We start from the raw sequence: 25355 nt of genomic DNA, 5'->3' as shown, positions 1-25355 counted from the left end.
TTCATAAGATTCCTTCAATCTCTGTCCAGGGTGAGGTGAAGAAGGTGAATTCACCATTTTAATAGCTAAGTAGTATTCCATTGTGTATATAGACCACAACCTACTCAGCCACTCATCAGTTTTTGGACACCTGGGTTGCATCTAGGTTTTTTTTTTTCCCCCCTCTCTAGGGTTATCACTGGGGCTCAGAGCCTGCACTACAAATCCACTGCTCCTGGAAGCTATTTTTTCCCATTTTTGTTGCCCTCGTTATTGTTATTGCTGTCATTGTTGTTGTTGGATAGGACAGAGAGAAATCGAGAGAGTAGGGGGAGAGAAAGACGCCTGCATACCTGCTTCATCGCTTGTGAAGCGACCCCCCTGCAGGTGGAGAGCCGGGGGGCTCGAATTGCTTCCAGGTTTTGACTATTACAGATTGTGCTGCTATGAACATATGTGTACACATTATCTCTTTGGATAGGTGTGTTTGGTTCCTAAGGATATATCCCCAGGGAGGAATTGCCGGGTCACAGGATATGTCTACTTCTAGCCTTCTGAGAGTTCTCCAGACTGCTCTCCACAGGGGTTGGACCTATTGACTTTCCCACCAGCAGTGCAGAAGGGTTCCTTTACCACCTCAACCTCTTCATCATTTGTTCTTGCTGTCATTTCTGATGTATGGCATTCTCACAGAAGTGAAGTGATATGTCATTGTCTTTATTTGTACTTCTCTGACAATGACTTGGAGCATTTTTTCATATGTTTGTTGGCCTTTTAGGTCTCTTCTGTGGTGAATATTCTGTTCATATCCTCTCCTCACTTTTGGATGAGGACTTTTTGTTGTTGTTGTTGTTGCTGTGGCTTGGCGAGTTTCTGAAGAAATCTTGGTTGTATTTTGTTGAGTCTTCAGGTGAATTTTCATTTTTCCTAGTTCCACAGGAGAACAATCCTATGGTCCTATGGTTTATTTCTTTATCTGGCATTTTCTTTCAGTTAGCACAAGTTAGTAAATCCTTGTGGGCCAGTAGTCAGTATAGTCCTATCATTCTGCAGTTTCCCAATACTCTCCTTCCATATGAATACATTCCATCCTAGAGTAGCACATCTTAGAGACTAAACATAAATTGGCTTGCAGTGCTGGATGCTGTGGCAATCTGATGGTGTGTGGACTCAATGTATCCACTCACCTTCTTCAACCCAAGCTGCACAGACTCCCTGGCTCTATCACCCTCAAAATAAGCCAGTGTGCTTCTGGCCAGACTCTTTGTACTTTACTGTCTCTGCTTGGAACTGTTTCCAGCTGCCAAGATGATTTTCCTCTGACTCCTTTAGAACTCTGCTGAAATATCACTAAGAAGCCACAGTCTTACTTGCCCATGTAAGATGGCAACCTCTTGACGCACTCAGTCTTCCATTTCTGCTACATTTTGTTTTTCTCTGTAAAACATTTCACTTTTTTTTTTGTAAAACATTTCACTTTTTGGGTCTGTTAGTTGCATCTTTTCATCACCAAAAGTACATGTCCCATGAAGTTAGGGCTGAGAACATAGGAAGTGCTTGACAAGTATCTGTTTTGAAACAAGGGCCTAATCTGCATGGGGCCTCTCACAATGACCGCCACCAGCCGCCTCCTGGTCTCAGAAAGTGTGGGGATGGAGGTGCATAAGTCATCAGCATGGCGATGTCATCAGATGGAGGTGCTGGTAGTCATGGAGGCAAACTGTCCAGGACCAATATCTTTGGATCACCCTCCTACAGGGTGGGCCCAGCCCTTCAGACTCCATGCTCACCATGAATCCATGGAGCTACAGAAAACAATGAAGACCAACTAAATGATAACCAGTGAAGTTCACTGTCACCAATATTTGGGCAGCGACTCCAAGGCAGGCAGAGGAAGGGGACAATTTTGGGTGTTCCCTGGATCTGCAGTTGGAAGGAAGCTAGTCTCTTGTATGAAGAAGCTCATCCCATGTGGCGTAGGGGTGCGTTTTTGCTTTCCACAGGTCCTTGTTGGTATTGGGGAAGAATATTCAAGATGTTCTCAGGTGTCAGTCAAGCCCTAGAGAGTTAATCGTGTAGAAGGCATTAGTTTGACTCCTGAGCTCTGACTTCCTGTATGTTTCATTTGTAGAGAGTAGGCTGGATGGATAACTACTGGCTGGATTTCCTGGTCTCCTTGCTGCAGAATGAGAGCTGGAGTCTTATTTGTGTAGGTAGCCAGGCCACTGCAGAATGTTCTACTTCATATTCATTCTCATGAAGGGCTGGTCCAATCCAGGGGAAACTAGAGTTCCCGTCTCTGCTGCTGAAGATGCGAGTCTTCATTAGAGAAAACTGTCTAGAAAGATATACATTGACTTTGTTTAGTCCATCTGTATATGTAATCTGATTGCCATCTGTATCTTTCATCCTTGGTCCTCACTTGTGGTTATTATCTCACTTGCGAGAGATTGTTCATTTCTGAGAAAACTGTGGAGTCCTCATCTTCACCTCTGAAGAGTGTGGGTTTCTCTTTGGAGTTAACTGTCTGAGGAATGGAAGCCATGGTGTGTATCATCATATCACCGTGACAGCAGGTCATCATAGAACTTTCTGAAGGTTCTCCACACTATGATCCAACTGTGGGTCCATACACCAGTGTCTGAAGGTCAAGTCTCTGACCATGTGCCGTTATCCTCAGCTTCTGTTGCTGCAGGTGTTGGGATCTCTTCCTGCCGGCGCAGGCTCAGAATTAGCTCCCAGAGGCCACTGGAATTCCTTTAAATTTGTACATTGACATATTGAGATTCAATGTCTATGTGACTGAACTTTCCCTTTTCTTTACTCTCCCTCCTTTCCTTTCTCTCTTTTTCTATTTATCTTTCTTTTTCTTTTTTATTAGTAAAGTTACCACTGAAGTTTGGTGTCTGTCCTACAAATTCACTGCTCCTGGTGGCCATTTTTAAAAATATTTTCTCTCTTTGATAGGACAGAAAAAAGGGGAGGGGGGCGATAAGGAAGGAGAGAGAAAAATAAGAGACCTGCGGTACTTGTGGGTAGGGATGGGGGCATGGTTTGGACCTGGGTCCTTGCACATGGTAACGTGTGTGCTCAACCAGGTGTGCCACCACCCACCCCCCTGCCTGGCCTTTCTGACTGAATTTTTTTGTTATATATTATGTATTATTGTATAGAGACAGAGAAATTGAGAGGAGAGGTGGAGATAGAGAACAAAAGAGACAGACACTGCAGCCCTGCTTCACTACTTGTGAAGCTGTCCTGCAGGTGCAGACCAGGGACTTGAACCTGGGTCTTTTTTGTACACTGTAATATGAGTGCTTGACCAGGTGCTCCACCACCTGGCCCCCATAGGCAATTTCTGGAAGTAATTTTTTTTAAAAAAAAATATGTTTTTTTTTTTTGCCTCCTGGATTATTGCTGGGTCTCGGTGCCTGCACTACGAGTCCACTGCTTCTGAAGGCTATTTTTTCCCTTTTGTTGCCCTTGTTTATCATTGTTTTTGTTGTTATTGTTGTCTTTGTTGTTGGATAGGACAGAGAAAAATCGAGAGAGGAAGGGAGGACAGAGAGGGAGAAAAGACAGACACCTGCAGACCTGCTTCACCACTTATGAAACGACTCCTTATAGGTGGGGAGTTGGGGGCTTGAACCGGGATCCTTATGCCAGTCCTTGTGTTTTGCACCATGTGCGCTTAACCGGCTGCGCTACCACCCAGCCTCCTGGTTTATTTCTAAGTATATTTTATCTTTAATTTTTGTAAAACATTTTCTGTTTTCTTAGTAGTGCAAAGTAAAAATTTATTTTGTATACTTTGTAAATGGCAACACAGCAAGGGAATATTTATGTGCTTGCACACAGTTTAAAAAGTAACAACAACGGGAGTCGGGTGGTAGCCCAGTGGGTTAAGTGCCCATGGTGCCAAGCACAAGGACCGGCATAAGGATCCCCGTTTGAGCCCCCGGCTCCCCACCTGCAGGGGAGTTGCTTCACAAGCAAGCGGTGAAACAGATTTGCAGGTGTCTATCTTTCTCTCCCTCTCTCCTCTGTCTTCCCCTCCTCTCTCCATTTCTCTCTGTCCTATCCAACAATGATGACGACAACAGCAATAATAACTACAACAATAAAAAACAACAAGGGCAACAAAAGGGAAAATAAAGAAATATAAAAAAATTACAAAAAGTAACAACAAAAAGTAACATCTTAAAAAATATAAAGGTAACGTACTTTTTGAAGTTTCTTTTATCTTCCTTTTTATCTTCTATTTTACTATAAAAAGCTTAGTGGGGGGCAGATGGTGGCGCACCTGGTTGAGTGCACATGTTATTTTTTAAATATTTTTTATTTATTATTCCTTTTTGTTGCTCTTGTTGTTTTATTGTTGTAGTTATGATTGATGTTGTTGTTGTTGGATAGGACAGAGAGAAATTGAGAGAGGAGGGGAAGACGGGGAGAGAAAGATAGACACCTGCTGACCTGCTTCACCACTTGTGAAGCAACTCCCCTGCAGGTGGGGAGCCAGGGGCTCGAACCAAGATCCTTATTCTGGTTCTTGTGCTTTGCGCCACCTGCGCTTACCCCACTGTGCTACTGGAGTGCACATGTTATATTGTGCAAGGACCTGGGTTTGAGTCCCCCAGTCCTCAGTTGCAGGGGAATCTTTGAAAGTGGAGAATCAGTGTTGCGTGAGTTTCTCTGACTCTCCTTCCTATCACCCTTCCCTCTCTATTTATGGCTATTTCTATCCAATAAATAAACATAATAAAATATTTTTGAAAACATTTTATTAGTGGTTTAACAATGACTTACAACATTTAAGGTAATGGGGTGGAATTCTATACCATTCTGAGCAGAGTTTTGTGTGTCCCTCGTCCCTTCCAGCAATGTTTATCCCAAGGTCACAGATACGGGTTGGCTATATATCTAAATTTATCTGTCATCTATCTATACATCTATATATCTATATTTGTCTTGCCTCCACTTCCTTTCTAAGTAACACCTACACCTTTAACTGCTTCCAAGTGTCCTTTTTCCTCTTCCTTCACAGATAAGAGAAGCAGTGCCTGACTTCCTCTGATGTTTTCCACATTCTCTTCCCTTTCGGTGGTGTTATAAAAACAAGTTTCGGTATCCCAGTGGAAATGGAATTCAGAGCCCTCTGGTCATCTTCCCCTAACATTCTCTCCCTCAGGAAGTATGGACCAGAATTCTTTTTGGGATGCAGAAGGAGGGAATTCTGTCTTCTTTACTTGTTTCTCTCCTGGATGTAGACATTGGCCAGTCTATCCATGCCCCCAGCCTGAAAAGTGACAATTTATTCAGATATAATTTGTATACCAGAAAGTGCACTTTAAAAATAGTATTTTTATTATTTCATATTCCATAGTTTCACATTGAGAGTGAGAAGCCAGAGTACCACTCTGGTACATTGATGCTGGGCTCAAACCAGGAGCCTCAGGCATGAGAGCCCCTCACTCTGACAATTGAGCGCTTTCCCAGCCACACCATTGAGTTCACTTTTTTCTTCTCTTTGAAAAAAAAAGAGATTTCTAATTGAGCCCAAGGTTTGCACATGTGGGATATTGCTCAGTGACCTCTATGGCCTAATTTTTTTTCATTTTTTTATATTTATTTATTTATTTCCCCTTTTGTTGCCTTTGTTTAACATTGTTGTGGTTATTATTGTTGTTATTGACGACTCCCCTATGGCTTCATTTTTAACACTTTATTTAGAGATAAGATGTTGTAACTAAAAATTAAAAGGGGGTTTGGCTGCGGCACGTAATGGATTTGGCTGAGAGATGGCTTGGAGTAGGTTTAAATAATTCCAGGCTTTATTTCTTATTTTATCTTATTTCTTTTTTTAAAATTTATTTATTTATTGGGGAATTAATGTTTTACATTCAACAGTAAATATAATAGTTTGTACATGCATAACATTCCCCAGTTTCCCATTTAACAATACAGCCTCCACTATGTCATTTATCATCCTTCATGGACCTGTATTCTCCCCACCCACCCACCCCAGAGTCTTTTACTTTGGTGCGATATGCCAGTTACATTTCAGGTTCTTTATCTTATTTCTTATTCATATTTTTATTCATTTTTAAAAATTTATTATTTATTATTATTATTTTATTTTTATTTTTTAATCAGAGCACTGTTAGGCTCTGGCTTATGGTGGTATGGGGGATTGAACCTGGGGATTTGGAGCCTCAGGCATTTGCATAACCATTATTTTATTCTTTTTTATATATTTATTTTCTCTTTTGTTGCCCTTGTCTTTTTATTGTTGTTGTAGTTATTGTTGTTGTTATTGATGTCATTGTTGTCAGATAGGACAGAGAGAAATGGAGAGAAGAGGGGAAAACGGGGAGAAAAAGATAGACATGCAGAACTGCAGCATTTCCTGCTGCCAAGGTCAGGGGTCGGGGTTCAGTTCTCGGGGCAGAGGGAAGAGCTGGTGGAAAGCAGGTGCCAGCACCAGCGCCAGGTGTGGAGAGAAGGAGCTATGACCAGCCTCCCAGAGGCTGCGGAGCCAACAACCGAGCCAGCTGAGCTGCCACCACTGCCGCATCCCCGTGGCTGCCACCAAGGACACCCATGAGGACCATGACACTTCCACTGAGAATGCAGATGAGTCCAACTATGACCCCCAATTTGAGCCCATTGTCTCTCTTATTGAGCAAGAAATTAAAATGCTAGAGGAAGATGAAGAGGAGCTTTTTAAAATGCGGGCAAAGTTATTTCGATTCTCTTCAGAGAATGATCTCCCAGAATGGAAAGAACGGCACAGGGGATGTCAAGATTCTCAAGCATAAGGAGAAAGGGACCATCCGCCTCCTCATGAGAAGGGACAAGACCCTGAAAATCTGTGCCAACCACTACATCACAGCAAGGATGGAGCTGAAGCTGAATGTGGGCAGTGACCGTGCTTGGGTCTGGAACACCCGTGCCGACTTTGCCGATGAGTGCCCCAAGCCAGAGCTGCTGGCCATCTGCTTCCTGAGTGCTGAAAATGTGCTGAAATTCAAAACAAAATTTGAAGAATGCAGGAAAGAGATTGAAGAAAGAGAAAAGAAAGGGAGCGGAAATGATAATGCTGAGAAAGTGGTGGAAAAGCTGAAGCTCAGTCAGTGAAGGAGACCAAGGAACCAGAAGAGAACAAGGAGAAAGCAGAGGAGGAGAAGCAATAAGTTGTCTTCCCTTGTTCTCTTTCCCTTCCTTTCATTTCCTTCTTTTTCTTTTTAAAAATTTGCCCTGCCCCTCTTTTTTTTGGTTTATTTTTATTGTTTTGTTTTTACAAAGGTTTTATATAAAGAATTGAATTCCCCCCCCCAAAAAAAAAAGGCTTGAAGACCTGCTTCACCACCTGTGAACTGACTCCCCTGCAGGTGGGGAAAAGGTGCAGGGGCTTGAACTGGGATCCTTACACCAGTCCTTGTGCTTTGTGCCACATGCGCCTAATCTGCTTCACTACCACCCGACTCCCCAATTCAAGGCTTTATTAGGGTGATACAGGGGTAAATGGCAAATATCTAGGTACTGCAAAATAAGCAATTATCATCAGGGGTTAAGAATACGCTAGGTCCATAAATAGTTATCTAAACTTCAGTCCCATGAGATAAACAATTACCAGCCGAGGTATTAGTTGGTCATGGCTGTAGGGGAGTCTTAGAGTTTACTGGCTAGCTGAGTCATACATGTTCAGTTCCCAGGAGATGTAGCCATTGGGGAACCTCGATGCTTCTGACCAGAAGAAGCAGCAGCAGCCAAAGAGAGTGGACTTCTGGCTGGCTGTGCGCTTCCCCCCCTCCCCTTTGTTGCCCTTGTTTTTCATTATTGTTGCTATTATTGTTGTTGTTACTGCTGTCATTGTTGGATATGACAGAAATCGAGAGAGGACGGGAAGATGGGGAGAGAAAGATAGACATCTGCATACCTGCTTGTGAAGTGACCCTCCTCCAGGTGGGGAACCAGGGGCTTGAGCCAGGATTCTTAACACCTGTCCTGGCGCTTTGCACCATGTGCGTTCAACCTGCTGCACTATGGCCCAGCTCCCCGGCTGTGCTTTTAAAAAAAAAATACTTTATTTATTTATTTATTTTCCTTTTTGTTGCCCTTATTTTTATCGTTGTTGTGGTTATTATTGTTGTTATTGATGTCATTGTTGCTGGATAGGATAGAGAGAAATGGAGAGAGGAGGGGAAGACGGGGAGAGAAAGACACCTGCAGACCTGCTTCACCGCTTGTGAATCGACCCCCCCTGCAGGTGGAGAGCCAGGGGCTCGAATCACCAAGTGCACTTAACCTCCTGCGCTACCGCCCGACTCTCCCGGCTGTGCTTTTTGAGTCTATTAAGCCCACAATGCCTTGTACACCCACACAGAGCGGGTCCACCCACAGTCCACCGTATGCCTGCACAGATCACTGCATGCTCTGTCACCGAAGCTGACGTCAGCTGAGCTCTATGCCAGACTTCCTGTGGTCGGTGGTATACTGCATCACAACAATAAGAGGGAGAAACAAAGAGGAGAGATGCCGCAGCACAGCTCCACCATCCATGGAGCTTCCCTAGCACCATTCGTGGTGTTTTCGAGTTGGGGTTTGAACCCAGGGCCATTCTCACAGCATGATTCCCCACGAGTGAGCTACCTCTGGACTTCATTGCCTTAGTTTTTTATGCTGTGCAGGGAAATGAACTGAGGACCTTGTGCGTGTGTGATACTATCACGCAGCCATCCTGACAGTTGTTTTATTCTCCATACTTAGTGAGAAGGAAGAGAGAGGGAGGGAGAGACAGCAAAGCACCACTCCACCATCGGGCAGTCTGCCTGGCACCATCATGGTGCTCCCATATGGCACCAGGGTTAGAACCCACAGCCCCTCACACAGTAAGGTGTACGCTCTACCTGCTGAGCCATTTCCCAGCCCCATGTTTCCATTCCTGCTACTATGTGAGTGGAACTGCAGGGCTGTGTGCTGTGTGTTTTACAGATTGTCACACTGTTGCTCCGTGTTATATTTTCACCAGCAGTCTATGAGAATCCAGTGGTCCCACCCACTTTATCCTCACTCAGTATCACTATTCTTTCTGATCTTAGCCACTTGGTGGTGTGTCTTGTGCTCCTATAGTTTACTCTGTTTTACTGTGATATATTAAAATTTTTTTTTTTTTTAATATTTTTATTCATCAGCACTGCTCATCTCTGGCTTCTGGTGGTGTCTGGTGTTCTTTCTGATACCTTAGGGGGTATTTGCAGAACTACTATGTTCTCTTTCTTTGTTACCTTTAAAACTATATGGCCTGGGGACTGGGTAATGGCGTACCCAGTTGAATGCACATTATTACCATGGTGAGGGCCTGGGTTTGAAGAAGGGGGCAAGTGGAAGTAGGTCTGCAGATGTCTCTCTATCTCTCCCTCTATATCTTCCCCTCCCCTCTCAGTTTCTATCTGTCCTATCTAGTAAAAAAAAAAAAGGAAAAGATAAAATAAAAGATGGTTGCTGGGGGTAGTGGATTCATAGTGCTGGCGCCCAGACCAGAAATAACACTTGTGGCAACAGAAACAGACAAATCTACACGGGCTAACATACCTTCAGTTTAATCAAAGTTCTGTGTGCTCATGGGAAGACTCTGTCACTGGGTGGAGTGCTCTATTGATGTCATTTATTTTGTCATTGGTGCATCACACATGTACACTTTTACTACCTGAGGCTGACTTTTTCCAGGTAAAAATAGACAGATGGGAAGGGAGAGGGACCAAGACTTCCTCCAGTTCAGTGGTGCTCTCGTGGGATGTATTGGGTGCTCACACCTGAGTCATGTGCGTGCCAGAGCAAGTACCTTCCAAGGCACCTTCCTGTACATGGCATTTAAATAAGGCAGTTGGTACTTTAGGCATTCAGCACACCCCAGACTTTCTTTTCTTTTCTCTCTTCTATTTTGTTGGATAATACAGAGAGAAATTGAGAGGGGAAATGGCAGATAGGAAGAGAGAAAGACACCAGCTGATCTGCTTCACCATTTGTGAAGGTGGGGCGTGGAGGTTTGAACCTGGGTCCTTGCACTTGGTGATATGTACTTTTTTAAAAAAATATTTATTTATACCCTTTTGTTGCCCTTGTTTTATTATTGTTGTTGTTACTGATGTTGTTGTTGTTGGATAAGACAGAGAGAAATGGAGAGAGGAGGGGAAGACAGAGAGGGGGAGAGAAAGATATATACCTGCAGACCTGCTTCACCGCTTGTGAAGCAACTCCCATGCAGGTGGGGAGCTGGGGGCTTGAACTGGGATCCTTAAGCCAGACCTTGCGCTTTGTGCCACGTGCGCTTAACCCACTGCATTACTGCCCGACTCCAGGTGATATGTATTTTTAACCAGGTGTGCTACCACCTGTGCTTCCCCCCCATTCTTTTTCCTTGTAACCAATTCGTAAGAAAGGGGTATTAATGGGAGTCGGGCGGTAGCCTAGCGGTTAAGCACAGGTGGCACTAAACGCAAGGACTGGCATAAGGATCCCGGTTCAAGGCCCCAGCTCGCCACCTGCAGGGGGCCCCAGCTCCCCATCTGCAGGGGAGTCGCTTCACAGGCGGTGAAGCAGGTCTGAAGGTGTTTGTCTCTCCCCCTCTCTGTCTTCCCTTACTCTATTCCTCTTTGTCCTATCCAACAACAACAACATCAACAAACTACAACAATAAAAAAGGGGTATTAATTATTAATTTTTTTTGTGGTGCCAGGCAGTGAACCTAGGGTCTTGTGAATATTGAAACTGCTCATTGGCCTCCCAGGGTCATTGCTAATTCTTCACTTTAGTGAGAGAAGAGAGAATATGACACTGTTTCATCTGGTCCCACTGATAGTGCTCCCATGTGGTGCCAGGCCTTGAACCCAGGACCATACACATAAGAAGACCTGTGGGATGAGCTGTCCCCCCTCCAGCAATTTAGAAGCAAGAATGAATGTTATATTAAATCTAACACCCTTTCAGAACCTGTTAAGTCTTTTTTCTTTTTCTGTCTTGATATCTTGGTTTCCTATTATCAAACTATTCTTACACTTACTTTAAAAATTTTTTTATATTTATTTTCCCTTTTGTTGCCCTTTTTTATGGCTGTTGTAGTGATTATTGTTGTTATTATTGATGTTGTCGTTAGATAGAACAATGAAATGGAGAGAGGAGGGGAAGACAGAGAGGGGAGAGAAAGATAGACACCTGCAGACCTGCTTCACCTCTTGTGAAGCGATTCCCCTGCAGGTGGGGATCCTGGGGCTTGAACTGGGATCCTTAGTCTAGTCCTTGCGCTTGGCACCATGTGAGCTTAATCCACTGTGCTACCTCCCGACTCTCCATTCTTATACTTAAAAAAAAATTTTTTTTTTTAGTATTTATTTATTTTCCCTTCTGTTGCCCTTTGTTGTATTTATTGATGTCGTTGTTGTTGGATAGGACAGAGAGAAATGGAGAGAGGAGGGGAAGAAAGAGGGGGAGAGAAAGACAGACACCTGCAGACCTGCTTCACCGCCTGTGAAGGGACTCCCCTGCAGGTGGGGAGCTGGGGCCTTGAACCGGGATCCTTAAGTCAGTTGTTGCACTTTGTGCCACGTGTGCTTAACCTGCTACTCTACCGTCTGTTCTCACACTTCTTAATAAGCACTTTTTCTTTTCCTTCTCTCTTTCTTTCCATTTTTCTTCCTTTTTTTCCCCTCCCCCCCACAAACAGAGAGAGAGTGTGTGAGAGACCACAGCACCAAAGCTTTCTTATCTGCAGTGGGGCCTGGGCTCGAACCTGGTCACTCACATAGCAAAGCAGTGCACTATCCGAGTGAACACTTGGGCTGGCTCATAACAGCCTTACTTTCTTTTTGCCCCCAGTGCCAGGACCTCACATAAGTGATTCCACCACATTCTGAGCCAGTTTGTCCCTATTCTTTTCCTCTTAGAGGGGAAGGAGAGGGAAAGTCACCTCAGTACTGCTCCATCATCTCTGGAACCCCCACTCCAGAATTATGCAACTCCCATGTGGTGCCAGGGCTTGACCTGAGGGCTTCCCACATAGTGAGGTCTGTGTCCTACCTGGTGAGCTGTCTCCTGGCCCGTGATGTTTCGTTTTAATAACATACTGATATTTATGGCAAATGTCTCGTGTTTTCTCTTTAGAGTGGATGATGAACTTACTGTTGGATACAGTGCGGGATAAAACCTCTCCAGCTGACCTTGTCCACCTGGCTTTTAAGTTTCTTTATATCATCACCAAGGTAATGTTCATGTGACACTTTACAGTTGAAAGAACACTTGGTCCAGAAGTTACCTTCCAAATGCTGTTTCACAGGAGGGATGCTTCTCAAACCCAAGTTAAGGGCATTTTTCATATTTGTTTATTTTTGCCTCCAGGGTTATCGCTGGGGCTCAGTGCTTGTGCTACGAATCCACTGCTCCTGGCATCCATCTTTTTTCCATTGTTGTTATTTAGGGTGTTTTTCTTTTTATCATGTATTGGGGATGAAGGGGCCCTTTGACTAATGGATGCCCAAGATGCTTAGCATTTTGTGTTTGCATAGCTCAGACACCTTCTAGATAGTGAAGGACTTGGTGGGGGGGCAGAGATGACTAACACAGGAAAGTCCTTTACATGAAAAACAACAGTGGCCCTCGCTAAGGGGCTGCCTTAATGCATCTGGAGGCCTTTGAGGTTCTTGGGGGACTTAGTCCTTATAAATGCCAGAGGGCCACCGTGTACAATAGAAGAAGCCAAATTTTTTGTGTGTAACATGATCTGTGTTTCTGATGAACCACATCTAAGATCAGTTGGGACAGAACACTGGTAGTGAACTGATTAAAGACAGAGAGACCCGTGCTGAGGCCGGCTGTGCTGCTGCACTGGGCTCAGTGCCGTCTTCTCTGCTGAGTGGGTGGCCAGGTCATGACATTGCTGACAGGGAGAAGATGATGCTTTTCCTATTGTCTGTCTATATAACGGGCCAATGTTGTTTTAATCTGATAGGTCCGAGGATATAAAACATTTCTTCGTTTATTTCCTCATGAAGTAGCTGATGTGCTGCCCGTTTTGGATATGTTCACAGATCAGAACCCAAAGGATCATGAAGTGAGTGTGCAGCCCCCTTCTTCTTTTCTGCTTTCTTCCCTTTTGCTCTGACCCTGCATGGGCGGCCTCACTGCCCTGTGCCCTCCATTTGATCTCAGCATGCTGTTTTATGCCACTACCCTCCCCCCTTTGTCCTGTGGCCTTTTTCTTCATAGTTAAGAACATTATTCTTTTCTATGGGAAGGCTAATGGTTCACAGTGCGGTTGTAGACACACAGGCACACTCACTCTTCTCATTCCACGCTTTTAGCACTTCTCTGGTTAGTGGTGGTGCCTGGAATTGAATCTGGGACTTTAGAGCCTCAGGCATGAATGTCTTTTGCATCACCACCGTGCTATCTTCTTTGCCAAATTGCTTTTTTTTTTTTTTTTTTAATAGGCCTTTTGTAACATGGGCTCAACCAGGTGCACCACCACCCTAGGCCTTTTGTAACAAAGGAAAACGTGTGCAAACAGTTTGGCGATCTAACACATGCAGGTTTCTATAGCTTGCTCATCACTATATTGGGGACTCCTGCGATTAGGTTTGGTAGCTCCATGGGACTTGTAAAGACTGAGCATTTGGTTGTTCTCATGTGAGTTAGTAACAGCAGAGTCAGCGGAGGGAAAGGACACACAGTAAAGCAGAGGAGAGCAGGAGCAGGCTTCTAGCTTCCTGCAAGTGGACAACATGCATGCGGAACCCCGGGCAAATTGTGATGTGTGAATTGTGGTCCAGAGACTAGAGCCCAGGGCCCAGGCTCTTACCGGGGTGGTCATGTGAGTATTTTCTGTTGAGCGTGTTCCACAGATGCAGGCTCCCAGGAGGACAGCAGCCTCAGCATAGGCCTCGGCATAGGCCCCAGGCACAGAACCGCCCTGCTCAGGCTCTGGGTTTGCCTCGTATGAGTGTGGTCAAGCCATGGGTTGTGTGTTATCAGAACCTTGGGAGTACCTGCTTCTGCGTTATTATTTATTTATTATTATTATTACTGTTTTTACCAGTGGGCTCCAATTTTTTTTTTTTTTTTAAGATAGAAGGTGAGAGAGAGGGAGAGGCAGGAGACATAGCATATGCTCTACTGTTCACTGTTTGTGAAGCTTCTCTTATGTAGCTAGATGTTCTCATGAAGTGGTAGTGGTTGGGAGCTTGAAGCCAGGTCCTCACTCATGGCCAAGTGTGTGCTTCACCAGGTGAGCTCTCAGTCCCTGGAAGTGCCTGCTTTTTCCATAGTCTAGGCCAGCACTCCTTGTGTCTTGCTCTCATCATTTTCCCAGACTACTCTAGGGCCACTCCTCCTGTCCTGGACTACTCTAGGGCCACCCTGATTTATGTAAGGGCACTTCTCTTTGATGGAAGTTACTAACATTATTATTATTATTTTTTATCTTAGAATTAAAAAAATTTCTTTATTGGGGATTAATGGTTTCCAGTTGACACTAAAATACAGTAGTTTGTACATGCATTAACATTTCTCAGTTTTCCACATAACAGTACAACCCCCACTAGGTCCACCTCTGTCATCATGTTCCAGAACTTGAAGCTCCACCCCTACCCCTCAGCCCAGAGTCTTTTACTTTGGTGTAATACACCAACTCCAGTCCAAGTTCTACTTAGTGTTTTCTCTTTTGATCTTTTTTTTTCAACTTCTTTTTATAAGTGAGATATTTTTGTTTCTGACTTATCTCACTTAATATGATTTCTTCAAGCTCCATCCAAGATGGGCTGAAAACACCATTTTTAATAGCTGAGTAGTATTCCATTGTGTATATATATATATATATATATATATATATATATATATATACCACAACTTACTCAGCCACTCGTCTGTTGTTGACACCTGGTTTGCTTCCAGATTTTGACTATTACAAATTGTGCAGCTATGAACATGGGTATACACAGATCTTTTTGGATGGGTGTGTTTTGTTCTTTAGGATATATCCCCAGGGGATGAATTGCATGGTCATAGGTTAGGTCCATCTATAACCTTCTGAGAGTTCTCCAGACTGCTCTTCACAGGGGTTAGATCAATTCACATTCCCACCAGCAGTGTAGGAGGGTTCCTTTACCCCCTCTACCTCTTTAGCATTTAATCTTGTTGTCATTTCAGATGTATGCCATTCTCACAGGAGAAAAGTGGTATCTTGTCTTTATCTTATTTTTATTCTGAAGACTTTCTTTTGTAGTTCTTCATCTGTTTTCCAGAAGGTCCATTGCTTATGCTGAAGAGCAGCAGTTAGACTGACATATTAGGACTTTGTTCATTTACTTTGCTGTTCCTTTTGTCTGGCAGTGGTGGCTGAGCCTATGTGACAGAGCCTCTGGGGGTATTAGATGGACTTGGGAAGAGCCGAGGAAGACTTTGACCCCAGCTCAGGGGTGCAGGCATTTTAAGGGCATTGGGGGGTATGGCTGGGGAGGCAGCAGGTCTGCCTAAAGGTGTATGCCTGTGCCACTGTCCTTTACACAGAACCCATTCTTCTCCAACTCTAGACATGGGAGACCCGCTACATGCTTTTGCTGTGGCTCTCTGTGACGTGCCTGATCCCCTTCGATTTTTCACGTCTTGATGGTAACCTCCTCACTCAGCCTGGCCAGTCTCAAATGTCCACAATGGACCGGATCCTCCAGATAGCAGAGGTAAGTGACCATGCAGCTCATGAGCTGAACACGTGTCCTCTTCCAGGCTCCTGCTGCCCTGCTGCTAGTTCACTTAGGTGCACTTCTGACAGCTGAGTGTATCTTTACTTGCAGCTCTTGTCCTTCAGGAAGTCAAATTTCTTGTTAAATCCAACTTTAATATTATCATTCTTCTTAGGATAGAGTAAGACACCTTCGACAAGCCTCACTTGTTGAGAATGCAGATGGTGAGTTAAATGTAATGACATGGAAGTTTCCAGGGAGTAATAATAAGAGAAATAAAGGTGTTTTTTAAAGTGATTTTTTTTTTTTTTTTTTGCCTCCAGGGTTATCACTGGTGCTTGGTGCCAACACTACGAATCCACTGTTTCTGGAGGCTATTTTTCCCATTTTTTGCCCTTGTTGTGGTTGTTATTGTTGTTATAGCTGTTGTTGTTGGATAGGATAGAAAGAAATTGAGATAGGAGGGAAGACAGAGTAGGGGAGAGTAAGATAGACACCTGCAGACCTACTTCACCGCCTGTGAAGCGACTCCCCTGCAGACAGGGAGCTGGGGGCTCGAACCGGGATCCTTGTGCCTATCCTTGTGCTTTGCGCCATGTGCACTAACGCCAACCCCATCACTAAGCTTTTTGTTGAAGCTTGGTGCATGCATGATTCCACCATTCTCAGCAGTCATTTTCTTTTTTTTTGTTTTTGTGAGAGGACGACGCAGGGTGAGAGAGAGGGAAAGAGGAAGACAAAGGAGGGATAGCTGAAGCACTGCCTCACTGCTTGTGACACTCCCCCTATGGGTGGGAATCAGGCTGAAACCTGATTTATACACATGGCAAGCAGCACACTATACAAGTGAGCTATCTTGCCAGCCCTGAACTTTTAACATAAAAATAATACATGCTTATTGTAGGAAAACCAGAAAATGAGAAGCAGAGAAGCAAGAAAAGCATTAAGTTAAAAATCTTTCAAGTTCCAGTGATATGTTACAACACTTCCAAGTTTTCTTGATGCAAATATCATGTGTTTGTTATAGCTTGTTGTCCTAGCGGATGCTACTGCACAAAGAAGTGCCCCAAACTTGAATGGTTTCACATATGACACACTTATTATCTCTCAATTTCTGTGGGGCATATCTTTTCTTTGGACCCTCTGCTGTCCCCGTCTTATGTTTCTCAGGAGCAGGCAGTGTCATCTGGGCATCGTGACTCCTAGTTCTGGGACTGAGCCTATTCTCTGCTCACACTTGGCTTTTGTCATCTCTGGGGCTTCACACATGTGATTTCACTTCTCCAGGCAGCCTTTTCAGAGAGCCAGACAGACAGGGAGAGACATCACAGCACTGAATCTTACCCTGGTGCTGTGGTACTTCCATGTGGTGTACTGGCATCTGGAACCTGGCCTGTTTATATGGCAAGCCAGGCACCCTCCCAGGTGAATTATCTCTCTAGCCCCATTTGCTGACACTCAGGGGCTGATCTCAGCCCCTGGCCCGGTGCCCCTGAGTGACAGTAGAGTTTTCAACACCAGCCATGGGTCCTGACCTGGGATTCCTTACCAGCCCTGCTCCTGTGCTTTGCCCTGTTTGAACAAGGCCTTGCTAACTGCCGAACTGTGAGCTATTTTCTCCTTAGCCATTTCTGTGGGGTGTCTGTCAGAAAGTAGGGGTCTTCCCTCAATCTTTATTGTACCTGATTTTTTAAGTCTCCTCGCTGAGATGGGCATTTTGTCCCTAGGTGTGTTGGAAGTGTCAGGGGTCTTCTGACACCTGTGTGCCAGGCAGGGTGCTAAGGGGAAGGGAGTTTGTACTCACTTTGTGTAGACAGTGATGTTCTCCAAAGGCTACCCTTGTGTTGAACCCAGGCCCACACACTTGAGTGGGATTTCTACTTTGAGTACAGGAGTTCTGAGGGGCCAGGTACAGTTCTCCAGCTTTGTGATTCTGTCAGAGTTTTTCTGCTGTTTTTTGACAACAAGTGTGTGTTTCATGGGGCTGTGACCCCATGTGGCAATTTGTGCTCATGTGAGAGTAGACCGTGGGCAGGTCAGGCGCTTGCTTACTCGAGGGTCAATCTCCTGGGGGGGGCAACTTACACGGCTCAGACCTTTCTCTGAAGATGGCCTCTGTGTATCGCAGGCATTGCAGGCACTTACCTACAGGCTTTGCCTGGAGGAGCTCTGGGTGTGGGTGGCTGGGCACCACCACAATGTGGGTTCTCAAGGCACCTGCTTTCTGTCCTCTCCTACAGTCCTACTTGCTGGTCAGTGACAAGGCCCGAGATGCAGCTGCTGTCCTTGTGTCCAAGTAAGTGTTGGCTTGCCCCCCATGTATGTCATGGCTGTGTTCTGTGTGTGTCCTGCTCTGTGAGTCTGACTGTCCTCCTGCTGGGCAGACTGTTGACCCTACCCTCTGGTGCCATCTGCTGGTCATTGGTGCACAGTTTGTAGGCTGGTTCTCAGCAGTAAAAATGCCGATTTACCAGGTTGACTTCATGCTGTGGAGCAACTTTCTTGGTGTGATCAAGGAGGGTGGGTACTGTGATTGGGAAAAGTGGGGGGTTCTGTTTCCCACACTTGTCTGGTTTGGGTGGGTGTGAAGGGGAGTCTTTTTTTTTTTTTTTTGTCTCCAGGGTTATTGCTGGGGCTCGTTGCCTGCACTGCGAATCCACTGCTCCTGGAGGCCATTTTTTTCCCTTTTGTTGCCCTTGTTGTCTATCGTTGTTAATATTATTATTTTCGTTGTTGGATAGGACAGAGAGAAAATGAGAGAGGAGGGGAAGACAGAGAGGAAGAGAGAAAGATAGACACCTGCAGACCTGCTTCACTGCCTGTGAAGCGACTTTCTTGCAGGTGGGGAGCTGAGGGCTTGAACTGGGATCCTTACTCCGGTCCTTGCGCTTTGCACCTGGTCCCCGAAGGGGAGTCTTGTGTGTGTGTGTCCTCCTCTGATGCAGGAGCAGCCTGTACCTGCACGTGTGTCCCTGGGCTGTGCCTGCCCCTTCAGTCTGCAAGTTTTCACCTCAGCCAGGCCTTCTGTCTCTCTCTCCTTATTTTAATTTAATTTAGTATAATTCATTTTTTTGGTTTTCTCTGGGGCTTCATTTTTCCTGGCTGACTTTTTTAGATACACAGGCAGAGAAAGAGGGAGGGGTGGGGGAGGGGTGTGTGTGGGTGCCAAGCTTGAAACTGGGTTGTGTGCATGATAAAGCAAATTCTGTTGTCCATGTGAGTTGTTTTGTCAGCCTGTCTTCTGTCTCTTGATGAGAAACTGATGTCAAGTGTACTTTTATTATTGTTTTTTAAAAGTTTATTAATGAAAAAAGAGAAGCAGAGTGTTAAACTGGCACATGTGATGCTGGGGATTGTTATCAGGACCTCATGCTTGAGAATCTAATACTTTATCCACTGTGCCACCTCCTGGGCCACTCAAGCCTTCTGTTTATTAATTTTTAATACTTTGTTTTATTGAGAATGATACTGAGAATAATGAGAGAGAGAGAGATCCCATGGCATTGCTCAGCTCTGGTTGATAGTGGTGCTAGGGATTGAACCTGGGACTTCAGAGCCTCAGGCACAAAAATACTTTGCAGAGCCATGATGCTGTCTCCCCAGCCCTACAGTGTTCTTTTTTAAAATATTTACTTACTATTTATTCCTTGTTGTCCTTGTTTTATTGTAGTTATTATTGATGTCGTTGTTGGATAGGACAGAGAGAAATGGAGAGAGGAGGGCAAGACAGAGGGGGAGAGAAAGATAGATACCTGCAGACCTGCTTCACCACTGCCTGTGAAGCGACTCCTCTGCAGGTGGGAACCCGGGGGCTTGAACCGGCATCCTTACGCCAGTCCTTGAACTTTGCACCGCGTGCGCTTAACCCGCTGCGCAATCGCCCAACTTCCTACAATGTTCTTTATAGGAGCTCTTCAGTGGGAAAATATGCCTTCATTCCTATTAATCTCATTAGCTTCAAATAGCAGCTCTTTTTGGTTTGACTGTAAAGTCAGATCAGGGCTAGGCTGTGGCACACCTGGTTAAGCACACCCTGTGGGTGGGGACTAGGGGCTTGAACCTGGGTCCTTGCGCATTGTAACATATGCACTTAACCAGGTTTACCATCCGCCACTCCTCCCAGAACATTTCCTTCCTCACCAGATGAGCATTCTTTCTTCAAAAGGATGCTTGGTTTCATTGTATGATACCCATTAAGTTTCCCTCTGGCAGTCTTTTTTTTTTTTTTTTTTTGCCTCCAGGGTTATTGCTGGGGCTTGGTGCCTCCATGACAAATCTGGAAGCCATTTTTTCATTTTATTGCTCTTTTTCTTGTTATTATTGCCGTTGTTGTTGTTGCCATTGTTGTTGTTGGGTAGGACAGAGAGAAATGAAGAGTGGATTGAACTCAGCGCCCTGTGCTTGCAAGTCCTGTGCTCTTCCACTGCTGACCTTCCAGTCCACAAGGCATAGGTTTTGGTTTTGTTTTTTTTTTGGTGGTGGGGCGATGTCTTAGCTTCTTCCCTCCCTCCCTTTTTCTCTCTTAAAGAAGGAGAGACACCTGCTGCACTCCTCCACTGCTAGTGAAGCTCCCCCCACTGCAGGTGAAGGGCGGGGGCTTGAGTAGGGTCCTTACATGTGGTAATGTGTGTGCTCTACCAGGTGAGCCACCACGTGCCCCCTACAAAGCACAACTTTTAAATGGCTCTGGGTCTCCCTCACCAGATCCCTTGAAACAAAGAGGATGTAGCAGTGAACTTCCTTTGTAACCTACGTCCTAAAGTTTGATGCAAATCCCTGGTGGCTGGTGGTCTTAGGGCCTTGAGCTTTATCTAGAGGGTGAGCGGAGTAGGCAGGTGGAGATGCCTGCGGGCTGTGTATGTGTCTGGTGCCCCTTGAGAGGGAGTGAGGTTCCTGCTATTGTTGTAGTGTTTGTTTGCTTGCGTGGTCTGACCTCCCCCACAGCTGTGCACCCCAGGTGCTGTCACACTGGGTGTGGCTCCTGTGCCCCCTACCTTGCTCATCCTTACCTGGCCTGTCAGGTGCTGCCTGCTGGGCCTGATTCCTCTCCCAGGGTGCTCTGCTTGCCTGGCCAGAGGGCACATGGTCAGCCCTTGCCTGTCTTTGCCCTGATCACTTCCTTGGACAGCAGTGCTCTCCCCAAGCCCTTTGCTTTCCTCCATCCTCTCATCTGTGGGTCCTGTACACTGCAGCTTGTCTTCCATGTTGGGACCCTGAGAGCCACTCCCCAAGGAGGGAAGTTGGCAGAGCTGGGACTGGGCGCAGGGCTGGCCAAGAAGGAGTAAGAGCCCAGACATTAGCTTGGGAGCTGGGAGTCATCTTGTGGGTGCAGAGGGTGGAGAAGGGACTGTGGCAAGTGGGGGTCTTGGGTCCTACTGGTGGGCCAGGGCTTGAGAGCTGTGTCTGGCTGAGGAGTGGGCTTTGGTGAGCAGTGGTGGGCCCTGTGGGGTGCTGTGTCTGAGGGTGAGTGGGGGCCTGAGCCTAACCCTGAGTAGCGTCTGCTAGGACCTGCCCTGAAGTGGTGGGTAGGCTGGAGGTATGGGAGGCCACCCCCTGGCAGGGGCTGGGGTGCACAGCCGAGAGAACACTCTTCCTGGATCTGGGGCCAGCAGAGAGAGTCCCCAGGGCTGGGTCCCCCCTGAGCTGTCACCCACCACATGGTCCCCTTTGGCAGGTTTGTCACACGACCTGATGTCAGGGAGAAGAAGATGGCTTGCTTCCTGGACTGGAGCCTGTGCACCTTAGCCCACTCCTCCTTCCAGACCATCGAGGGCGTCATTGCCATGGATGGGACACTGCAGGCCCTGGTGAGCACCCCCACCCCAGGGAGGTAGTGGGGAGGTAGCCCACTCTGATCTGTCAGATAGTGGTGCAGGACACAGGGAGCTGGGTGTAATGTCAAGGCAGTGGGCTTCCTGCCCTGCTTGCTTTCCTTACCTTCCATGGGGGTGAGCCTGTAGTTTCAGCTCCAAGTCAGGCACCCTGCTAGTTGTCACCAGGGGGCGCTGGTGTCTGCAGAGCCCCCAGCAGCTTGCAGTAGCCTCCTCACACCTTCTGGCTGCTGATTGTGTTAAAGGATCATTTGTGGAACCTGCTCCCATGAAATGATTGGTTTGGGGGTTCAGGTTGGGGTATTTGTCAGCACAGAGCCCACCTCAGGAGTGCCCCTGGGGCCTGTCTTGCTTTGCTCATCTTTTGAATGCCTGTGTTGTGCCAGTAGAGGGACCAAGAAGCTATGGTGGAAGGTGGGGGAAGAGGGTGAAGCTGCTGAGGTGGGGCTGCCTGACCCTCCCCTCCCCAGTGACAGGGTGGCAGGAGCAAGCTCTACCCCAGTGCCCAGGGGTCCCAGGCCATCCTGGCCACAGTGCTGCCCCGCTGTGCCTTATAGCAGTGAGTGAAGCCAGCTCTTGCCCTTGACTCTGAACCTGTGGTGGTTGGCGGCCTACTGTCAGGAGAGTAGGGCATGTGGGCCGCCCATTTGTCAGTGGAAGCGTTGGGGCCTGTGACTCAGTCACCCTCTTGGCCAGCTTTCCTGCTTGCTCTCACTGGGTGTAGGAGGCCTTATTGGTCCTGCAGAAGTGAGGTGGGCACAGGGAGGTGGGCATTGTGTACGGGGAGAGGTGAGGAGGTGGTGAGGGGTCTATGGCCACCTGGGTTCTTAGGGAGCGAGCTTGGACTTTCCCCTGGAAAGGCTCTGTCACTTTATTCTACTCATGATGCCTTTGGCTACAGCTGGGATTGCCATTTGAATAGTGAGACTATCTCAGGACTAGAAATGATCATGCTTCCTTCCACTCTGTAATATAAAAGTGATGTTATGTACTGTTTTCATGTATTGCTATATACTATTCTCAATCAAAACAAAAAAAATAATTCACATGCCAGAAATAAGTCACTCTTTGGAAGCATGTATTAATAATTCAGTCTAATGACATCAATAACAACAACAATAAAAGCAACAAAAGGAAATAAATAAATAAATAAATACAAAAAAAATTCAGTCATTATTTGGTATAGTATAAGTTTGGACAAGTATTACCATTGTCTGGTTCCAGAATGTTCTATTCATTCATTTAATTTTTTGTCAGGGCACAGCTTAGCTCTGGCTTATGGTGGTTTTGAAGATTGAACCTGGGCCTTAAGAGTTTTAATCGTGGTCTGGGAGGTGGAGCAGTGATGAGGCTTTGGACTCTCGGGCATGAGGTCCTGAGTTTGATCCCCGGCAGAACATGTGCCAGAGTGATGTCTGGTTCTTTCTCTCTCCTCCTATCTTTCTCATTAGTAAATAAATAAAATCTTAAAAAAAAAAAAAGAAAAGAGTTTCAAGTATGGGAGTCTTTTTGCAGAACCACCATGCTATCTCCTCAGCCCTCTATTCACTTTTAAACTAAACCCTGTCCCCATCAGCAACCACTCCCCACCTCTCCCCACTGTGAACTCACTTTTGACTGTCCCAGTGAACTGCTTATTGTGAAATGTTACATAAAAGGAGTCGTATGTAACCTTTTGTGTTGGGTGCTTTCCCTGAGCATCTTTTCAAGGTTCATCCTTATTGTCCTTGTGTCAGAACTTCATTTCTTTTTTAAGGCTGAATAACTGTTCTGTTACCAATAGTGTCAGTCTAAACTTTAATGTATGCATTTGAACAATATTTTCTTTTGTATTCAGTGCCAGGGAGTGAGCGCAGGACTTCACACATGTGCAGCACCCCCAAGTTGCCTCATTGGACTACTTTGCCACTATTTTCCTGAGACACACAGACAACACAGTGCCACCCCACCTGCTATCTGTGGAGCTCCCGTAGCACTGACCAGGGCCACATGTGTGGCAGGCCATGTGTCATACTGACAGAGTAGGCTCCTGACCCCACATTTCTTTAGTTCTCTTGGGTATGAAGACCTGCACTCCCCCAACCTGTGCCTTTTTCTGGCTGCTCTCTTGGGATGTAAAAATAGTTTTATTGATTCTGAAAAATTACTATTATTATTATTTTAGTTAAAAAACATTTTTTTGATGTGGCATGTAGGAATTCAGCCTTGTGCTCATGTACTACTAACCTCTGAGGCCTTTTTTTTTTTTTTTTTTTTTGAATGCCAGGGTTATCACTGGGGCTTTGTTCCTGTGTGATTTCTCTGTTCCCAGAGGATCCTCCCTCCCTCCTTGTCTTCCTCCCTCCCTTCTTTCCTCCCTGCCTTCCTTCCTTTCTTCCATCCTTCCTTCCTTTCTTTTCTTTGAATTTTTTCATTTCTTTCTTAGAAGGTTAGAGGTGGGAGAGAGGTAGAGAGGGAGTGAGCACACAGCTCCACTGCTTGTGGCGTTTCCCTGTGCAGGTGCTCTCCTGTGCTGGCTGGGGACTCAAACCTGGGTCCTCCTGTCTGGTAAAGTGTGTGCTTTACTGGGTGTACTTTTCAAAGGTTTCAAAGAAAATCTAATACTTTAAATACTTGTTTCTTCATGGCAGTGTGTGGGTTGTGCACACACATATAATTATGACATTGTACTTCTGAATGCTTACAGTATTACAAATCAAGTGGTCTGGGAGGTGGTGCAGTGGATAAAGTATTGGACTCTCAAGCATGAGGTCCTGAGTAAAATCCCTGGTAACACATGTACCAGAGTGATGTCTGGTTCTTTCTTTCTCCTCCTATCTTTCTCATTAATAAATAAAATCTTAAAAAAACAACAACAGTATTACAAATCAGTGTTAAACCAATTTAAAAAAAATGTTATTTTTTGCCCCTGGCCCTTTCCTCCCTGATATCAGACGGAGACAGAGGTGGGGAGGAGAGACACCCCTTTGTTGCCCCACCACTTGTGAAATTTCTTCCCCTGTGTGTGGTGCTCCCATGTGCTTCTGGGGTCTTTGTGCATGTTGATGTGTGCAGTCTGCTGGGTAAGCTGTCTCCCAGCCCTGCAAATGTGCTATATGATGGGGACAGAGGTGTCATGGGCCCTGGCTCTGTATTGAGGTTTTGGGTGGCTCTAGTGATGGATGGCAGCTGGGCTTTAGATGGACTGTTTGGGTATGAATATAGTCTCAGCTATTTTGCCATGAGTCATACTGAGAAATTGGGGCCATTTGGTGGCACACGTGGTGACACATGTCACCATGTGCAAGGACATGAGTTCAAACCCCCAGTCCCCACCTGCAGGGGAGAAGCTTTATGAAGATGTAATAGGTCTGCACATTTCTCTCTTTCTTCCTCTCTCTCTCTCTCCCTCTCTCCCCATCTCAATTTATCTCTGATTAAATATGTAAAAAATAAAGCAAAAAAAAAAAAAAAGCTATGGGGCCTGGAGACATGAATGGAGTCCTGGCATGTTCTAGAGCCCCTTGACCCACTGTGGCCCTTCAGGGACATGGCTTCCATCAAGAGGTACAGAAACAATTCCTCCTCCCTCCTGTTTATGGTCTTAGTTCATGTAGTGGTGGGGATTGAACCTAGGGCCTTGCCTTCGTGTGATATTGTTGAATCATGTCCCTGGTTCAGTTTTTAACCATTTTTTGACCACTCACTTAAAAAAAATATATATATGTATATATATATATATATATATATATATACACATATATATATATTTATCTTTCCCTTTTGTTGCCCTTGTTTTTTTTATTGTTGTTGTAGTTATTGTTGTCGTCATTAG

At 45.6% G+C, this 25355-nt stretch overlaps 2 protein-coding genes across 7 annotated transcripts in view; both read left to right on the top strand.

The window, feature by feature from the left end:
• TBCD (tubulin folding cofactor D) overlaps positions 1-25355 on the top strand; it is a 176579-nt gene that overhangs the window by 14904 nt on the left and 136320 nt on the right. For 5 of the 6 annotated variants that reach the window (XM_060171682.1, XM_060171679.1, XM_060171680.1 and 2 more), the window contains exons 3-7: positions 12139-12236; positions 12983-13084; positions 15561-15707; positions 17951-18006; positions 21385-21517. In XM_060171682.1, the coding sequence (XP_060027665.1) occupies positions 12139-12236; positions 12983-13084; positions 15561-15707; positions 17951-18006; positions 21385-21517 (536 nt within the window). Of the gene's footprint in view, positions 1-12138; positions 12237-12982; positions 13085-15560; positions 15708-17950; positions 18007-21384; positions 21518-25355 lie in introns of those variants that run through there. The other variant, XM_060171683.1, reaches the window with a different exon arrangement.
• LOC132532660 (ran-specific GTPase-activating protein-like) lies at positions 6711-8168 on the top strand. The gene has a single exon (XM_060170973.1). The coding sequence runs from the start codon at positions 6742-6744 to the stop codon at positions 7114-7116; it is 375 nt and encodes a 124-aa protein (XP_060026956.1). The 5' UTR covers positions 6711-6741; the 3' UTR covers positions 7117-8168.

This window comes from Erinaceus europaeus, chromosome 14 (genome assembly GCF_950295315.1).
Source record: "Erinaceus europaeus chromosome 14, mEriEur2.1, whole genome shotgun sequence".
Lineage (NCBI taxonomy): Eukaryota > Metazoa > Chordata > Mammalia > Eulipotyphla > Erinaceidae > Erinaceus > Erinaceus europaeus.
The sequence above is the reverse complement of the archived record's forward strand: the minus strand, read 5'-3'. Positions and strand labels throughout refer to the sequence as shown.

Coding starts and splice junctions, on each gene's coding strand:
- LOC132532660 (XM_060170973.1), top strand. CDS start 6,742: ATGATCTCCCAGAATGGAAAGAACGGCACAGGGGATGTCAAGATTCTC.